This window comes from Mytilus galloprovincialis, chromosome 6, assembly GCF_965363235.1.
Source record: "Mytilus galloprovincialis chromosome 6, xbMytGall1.hap1.1, whole genome shotgun sequence".
Classification (NCBI taxonomy): Eukaryota; Metazoa; Mollusca; class Bivalvia; order Mytilida; family Mytilidae; genus Mytilus; species Mytilus galloprovincialis.
The window spans coordinates 7,570,482-7,578,127 of NC_134843.1; the positions used below are offsets into that span (position 1 = coordinate 7,570,482).

At 31.4% G+C, this 7,646-nt stretch overlaps 1 protein-coding gene across 1 annotated transcript in view; it reads left to right on the top strand.

Moving 5' to 3' along the window:
* LOC143078828 (deubiquitinase OTUD6B-like) overlaps positions 1–5,228 on the top strand; it is a 16,343-nt gene extending 11,115 nt beyond the window's left edge. Inside the window, exons 3-4 of the mRNA XM_076253816.1 lie at positions 2,731–3,094; positions 4,148–5,228. Of these exons, the coding sequence (XP_076109931.1) occupies positions 2,731–3,094; positions 4,148–4,458 (675 nt within the window). The 3' untranslated portion in view covers positions 4,459–5,228. The remainder of the gene's footprint in view (positions 1–2,730; positions 3,095–4,147) is intronic.
* Positions 5,229–7,646: the final 2,418 nt, after the last annotated feature.

Sequence of the window (7,646 nt, forward strand, 5' to 3'; positions counted from 1 at the left end):
AACTAATGGGCCAAGTTCATTATAGATAGAGATAATTTTAAGCAGCAAGAATGTTCAGTAAAGTAAGATGTACAAACACATCACCATCACCAAAACACAATTTTGTCATGAATCCATCTGCTTCCTTTAATATTCACATAGACCAAGGTGAGCGACACAGGCTCTTTAGAGCCTCTAGTTAACCATTTTTCGGAAATCTTAGTAATATTTTACAAAAATCTTCTCCTCTGAAACTACTGGGCCAAATTAATCCAAACTTGGCCACAATCATCTTTTGGGTTAGTAGTTTGAAAAATGTGTCCGGTGACCCGGCCATCAAACCAAGATGGCCGCCATGGCTAAAAATAGAACATGGGGTAAAATGCAGTTTTTGGCTTATAACTCAAAACCCAAAGCATTTAGAGCAAATCTGACGGGGTAAAATTGTTTATCAGTTCAAGATTTATCTGCCCTGAAATTTTCAGATAAATCGGACAACCCGTTGTTGGGTTGCTGGCCCTGAATTAGTAATTTTAAGGAAATTTTGCTCTTTTTGGTTATTATCTTGAATATTATTATAGATAGAGATAAACTATAAACAACAATAGTGTTCAGCAAAGTAAGATTTACAAATAAGTCAACATGAATGAAATGGTCAGTTGACCCCTTAAGGAGTTATTGACCTTTTATAGTCAATTTTTAACCATTTGTCGTAAATCTTAGTAATCTTTTACAAAAATCTTCTCCTCTGAAACTACTGTGCCAAATTAATCCAAACTTATCCACAATCATCTTTGGGGTATTTAGTTTAAAAAATGTGTCCGATGACCCGGCCATCCAACCAAGATGGCCGCCATGGCTAAAAATAGAACATAGGGGTAAAATGCAGTTTTTGGCTTATAACTCAAAGACCAAAGCGTTTAGAGCAAATCTGACATGGGGTTAAATTGTTTATCAGGTCAAGATCTATCTGCCTTGAAATTTCCAGATGAATCAGACAACCCGTTGTTGGGTTCCTGACCCTGAATTGGTAATTTTAAGGAAATTTTACTGTTTTTGGTTATTATCTTGAAAATTATTATAGATAGAAATAAACTGTAAACAGCAATAATGTTCAGCAAAGTAAGATTTACAAATAAGTCAACATGACCGAAATGGTCAGTTGACCCATCCATATAGGAGTTATTGCCCTTTATAGTCAATTTTTAACAATTTTTCGTAAATCTTAGTAATCTTTTACAAAAATCTTCTCCTCTGAAACTACTGGGCCAAATTAATCCAAACTTATCCACAATCATCTTTGGGGTATCTAGTTTAAAAAATGTGTCCGATGACCCGGCCATCCAAGCAAGATGGCCGCCATGGCTAAAAATAGAACATAGGGGTAAAATGCAGTTTTTGGCTTATAACTCCAAAACCAAAGCGTTTAGAGCAAATCTGACACGGGGGTTAAATTGTTTATCAGGTCAAGATCTATCTGCCCCGAAATTTTCAGATGAATCGGACAACCTGTTGTTGGGTTGCTGCCCCTGAATTGGTAATTTTAAGGAAATTTTGCTGTTTTTGGTTATTGTCTTGAATATTATTATAGATAGAGATAAACTGTAAACAGCAATAATGTTCAGCAAAGTAAGATTTACAAATAAGTCAACATGACCGAAATGGTCAATTGACCCCCTAAGGAGTTATTGTCCTTTATAGTCAATTTTCAACAATTTTTATAAAATTTGTAAATTTTTACTAACATTTTCCACTGAAACTACTGGGCCAAGTTCATTATAGATAGAGATAATTGTAAGCAGCAAGGATGTTCAGTAAAGTAAGATGTACAAACACATCACCATCACCAAAATACAATTTTGTCATGAATCCATCTGCTTCCTTTGTTTAATAGTCACATAGACCAAGGTGAGCGACACTGGCTCTTTAGAGCCTCTAGTTTAGAGGTACCTCCCCTTAAAATGCCAATTTTTTAAAAAAATAAAAATTACCAAAAATAATTAACATTTGCAAAAATATCAATATTTAGAAGTTAAATTCTTATAAATTGGTACTTTTAAATGAAAATGTACATTAAATATCTGCATTTCTGCATCAAATTTTGCTAACTTGATGGAAAATCTGGACCTTTGATTCTCTGTTTTTTACAATCCAAGATGGAGGAAGACACCCATACCACCTTAAGGTTAACTTTTAAGAAATTTCAATATGTTATATATTTTAGTATCATTTCAGTTATTCTGTATAATCCCTGACGTTTTTTCTAGTGATTATACATAATCCCTGAAAGTTTTAGTGATTATATATAATCCCTAAACTAGCCGGTGATTATACATAATCTCTGAAAATTTTAGGGATTCTACATAATCCCTGATTATACAAATTCACTGTAACATATATATATGTTTACTTAATTTGATGTTGAAAAAGAAAAGTTCATAAATGCTAATACACTGAACACAATTGTTATTGCTAATGTCAAAATCCAAGTCATTTATGCAGATTTTTCCAAAGTACATTTGTATATACAGCAGAAGTTGTAATTGGTTTACAATATTATAAGCAAATTATAATTTGATGTTTGAAGAATGAAATTCTTCGTTGTCCTTTAGATTAAAAAAAAAAGTTTGACTTTCTGACATACAAAACATTTTATTTTAGTTGAAAATTGTATAACATGTACCTACCATAGTCATCTTCATTGATATTTACTGTTATATAGTCCACCATGATTGAATGCATGTATTTAAGGTAACAGACAGACTTAGTTCTCTGGAAACAAATGATAACACATGTGACAGTGAGGCTGCTGGTGGTGATGTAGAAACCAGAGAGGACTCGAAAGAAAAGAAAGTATCAAAAGCTATGAAAAGACGGGAGAAACAAGCTACAAAAAATAAGGAGAGAGAGGAAAGAATTAAAGAGCAGGAAGTGTTAAATTTAACTGGTGCAAGACATATAGAATTTGAAAAAATCAAATCGATATTAAAAAATAAAAATTTGCAAATCTTTGAGATACCATCTGATGGGAATTGTTTATATACTGCTATTAGTCACCAAGTTCCACATGAGACGTATGAAACACTAAGAAGGAAGACAGCACAGTATATGAGAGGTATTTATTTATTTCCACAACATTAACAAATTAAATGTAGTTATAACATAAATAATGTAAACATTGTTATATATAATGCATCAAGATACCATTGGTACATTTCAAGGAGATATTCTGGGGTCCCACAAATAAGTCAAAATGTTTAAAAATGCTTGGACCCATTTAAATGTAGAGCCAATTTATGATTTTTACAATACATAACCCAAAAGTTAATACATACATGTAAGTTAATGCATATTTCCTAGATGACTTAAGGTGGTACCTAACACTACAGGGAGATAACTCTGTAAAATCAGCTAAACCTTTTAATCACATTGTATTGTTAAGGAAATAATTAGCTTCTCAATGATCAAAATAAGTGTTCTTCAAACTGCTATATATCCAACCATTTTTTTCCAAGAGAGTGATTGGTAATTCAAGTTTTTTGAAATTTTTATATTTTTGTCAAAAATTTTATGAAAATTAAACTAGCCAAATTAAATTTCGTCAAGGTGTTGGGTACCAACTTAATTTTTGGGACTTCATTGATAACAAAAAAAATAAAAACCAAAAAAGTTACACACCTATCATAAATCTGCTAAAATTAAATGTTTATCTTTTTATTCAGTATATAATTTAATTGCTACAATGTATATATTGATCCATATATATAGAACCATTACTTAGTACTTATTTGAACTAATTTAATTAATTTGTAGGGATTTATTAAAGATTTTTTTGCAGAGGGGCATTCAGTGTTAACCTTGTCTATCTCTACATCTATCTGTAAGTCTGAGTGTCCCAAAATTAATTTGAATTCTCCAACATAAGTTTGCCTCATCCAGATGTTATGAAACTTATACACAAAGCTTATTACCTCAAAACACATATCAAGTTCAAATTTGGGTTGTGTCACTTTTACCAATACCTTTCTTGAGTTATGTCCCTTTATGAAATAATATATAAGGAGGGTATCAGGTGTGTTCTGAAGACACATTCTCTATTTATTTCAATGACAACATAAAATTATTGAAAGCTAATATATAAAGATTAAGATGTTTTCTTTCATTACAGAGAATCCAGATGAATTCCTTCCATTTCTTACCAAGGAAAATGGGGATCCTTACAATGACGAAGACTTTGAAACATTTCTACTGAAAACTGCGGAGACATCTGAATGGGGAGGTCAATTAGAGGTCAAGGCTATGTCAAATGTATTACATTATCCTATAGAAATAGTTCAGGGGGAAGGCCCACAAATCAAAATAGGAGAAGAATATGATTCAGAATCCTTAACAGTTTGCTATCATAGACATGCATTTGGACTTGGTGAACATTATAATTCAGTTGAAACTTATGTACCTGATGAAGAGGCATTTTCATGATAATAATTTTATATAGGTATATAAAATATTATTCAGAATAATCAGAAGGCCATTCAAAAATGAATTTTAATATTAAACAGTCATTTTGGTCTTAACATCATCTCAAAAAACTGACACAATGTACAAAAAATCTTTTTAGGTACTAAGTTAATTTTCAGTTATTATCTTGTGGTAAATTGATACATGTACTGCTACTATTTAGACTTTTTTTTGCAATCAATCCAATATGTTGTTGCTTTGTACAGGAAAATAACTACTACTGAATAGTCTCAACATACATGTTACGATGTAGACTTAACCTATCTTACTTGACGGATGGCTAATTGTCTTAACAGTACTGAATTTATGACAGCGTGTAACTAGATATAAAAAATATGATGCATGTTTTTTCTACATTACTGAGTACAAATATATATATCTACCGTAATCAATAAAATTAAGTTAATATTTGGCTAAGTCACATTAAAATATTCACTGCAAGACTCACTATACAAAACATTTATAAAAATATTGAGTGTACATGTATGTTAGAGCTGAAAAAGTGAAATTGCTGAGTAAAATATTTCAACAGTATTATTGTGATTTTTGTGTGCTAATTTTTGAAATATAGAATGTATTGTACAATGTTGTATTTTCTACAGTTGTCATACTTAGTATATATCTTTTTGATATAATTGATGTTGCATTTTAAAGTTATCTAGATACAATTAAAAGATAATTTCAAAATATCACAAAACAATAAACAGGATATTTATTAAACTTTAATTTTCTCTAGACTTCATTATTTTTATGGAGGTGATTCTTGGAATACTGTGAGACCTGTACAAGTCATAGGCACCTGACATAACTATTTGACTTAACAGAAGCTAAGAGTTTACATCACATTTTCCTTTTTAATATTCTACTGTGTATTGTCAACCTGTTATCATAAATGGTATGGTTGAAGATGTGTTTTACATTACAATTCATCTGAATTCAAATATTATAATAGATAAAGGAAGATGTGATTTTGGGAGTTTTTGGTCCCAACAGTTTAGGAATTAGGGTCCAAAAAGGGCCGAAATATGCATTTTTTTTGGTTTTCCCACAATTTCTTTAGTATATGTAAACAGAAATCTATGAAATTTTAACACAAGGTTTATGACCACAAAAGGAAGATTGGGATTGATTTTGGGAGTTTTGATCCAAACAGTTTAGGACTAAGGGGCCAAAAGGGTTCAAAATTAAAAACTTTGTTTGATTTCATCAAAAAATGAATTATTGGGGTTCTTTGATATGCCAAATCTAACCATGTATTTAGATTCTTAATTTTTGGTCCTGTTTTCAAATTGGTCTACATTAAGGTCCAAAGGGTCCAAAATTAAACTAAGTTTGATTTTAACAAAAATTGAATTCTTGGAGTTCTTTGATGTGCTGAATCTAAACATGATACTTAGATTTTTGATTATAGGCCCAGTTTTCAAGTTGGTCCAAATCTGGGTCCAAAATTAAACTTCGTTTGATTTCAACAAAAATTGAATATATGGGGTTCTTCAATATGCTGAATTTAAATCATGAATTTAAATTTTTAACATTTGGGCCCTGTTATCAAATTGGACCACTTTGAGGTCTAAAGGGTCTAAAATTGAACATTATTTGATTCATCAAAAATTGAATTCTTTGGGTTCTATGATATATGCTGAATCTAACCATGTATTTAGATTTTGGATATTGGACCATAATAGGTAAATGTCCATTTAAAATTTTAAAGTTTTTAAGTTTATGTTCTTAGACCACATTCATTCTGTGTCAGAAACCTATATTGTGTCAACTATTTAATCACAATCCAAATTCAGAGCTGTATCAAGCTTGAATGTTGTGTCCGTACTTGCCCCAATTGTTCAGGGTTTGACCTCTGCAGTCATATAAAGCTGCACTCTGCAGAGCATCTGGTTTAATATCATATTAAAACATATCAAAACCATTTATTCCATAAAAATGAGAGTTTTAAAACAATGCACATCTGATGCTAAATAGTCCTGTACCGATGAGGTTGAAGGGGACTTTAGGTTTGCACTCTGTCAGTCCATCTGTCTGTCTGTCCATCCGTCATTCAGTCAAATCAGACTTTTTTCTTCATGCTTGAAGATATGGATTTTATATTTATTATGACAAGTTAAGGTTCAAGTTGGATTTTCAGGATTTTAGCTTTTCTAATTGTTCAGTTAAAGCCCTTTCCCTAGAATTAAGTTTTTGGGGAAAGACGGCTTCAAGCCGTCAATTCCCTAATGGGGTTGGCCAGAGTATCATTCCCTCACATCAATCATTTTGTTTTGATAGTTTGGGAACCCCCTCAAAATGTCATACTGAAATTGATGACAAGGAGAACAGATTGACTTTAAATACATTTTTTACACATTTCCCTTCTGTTTCTCGTGAAATTATCGTATATTGAGCTTTCCCTTACACTATATACGTTTCTTTTACAGTCCGGAAAAATCAGTATTACGAAATATTCTAAATATATCTAACCTAGTGACGTCATTGTTGGAATGCCACACAGGGATATCCTTTATTCATTATAAAAACCAGTCACAGTATTTGTATACTAATTAAAAATCCGTATTTGTTAAATGTAAACCTAATGATGTTTGCTGTAGTGTAGATCATTCACACACCAACATGCAATGCTTTAATCTGAGGCTATATTCGGATAATTTTAATTTGTAGGTCAACTTTCGCGGTAAACAATGTCAATGGGGATACATGAGATTGGGGAGAGAAACGACAGTTTTCATTGTTTCTGTAAAGTTCTGTTTTTAGAATCTTCCTCCAATTCAGGAGCACCTCCATTGATGAGTAATTATACACTAAAATCAAAGTAAATGTTTCTGAACACTTAAAATGTGACATTTAGTATATGATAAGTAGTCTTCTATATAAAAAAAATTTGTGTACCAACATAATTATTGAAATGGTTAAAAAAAAAAATTAAAAAAATTAAATGTTGCTTTTTGTAGTTTATACCTATTCATACATGTGAACCTCCCGACGGGAGTACAAAACTCCCGTTTTCAGGGGTCCCCTCCCGTCCTCCCGTCGAAGAGAAAAAAATCCCGTGTAGAAAAAATTTCATGAATGATAATTTTCAGTCGCCATTTTTACTATTTTGTTTACAAAATTTATCATTGAGATCGTAAAAACCCGAG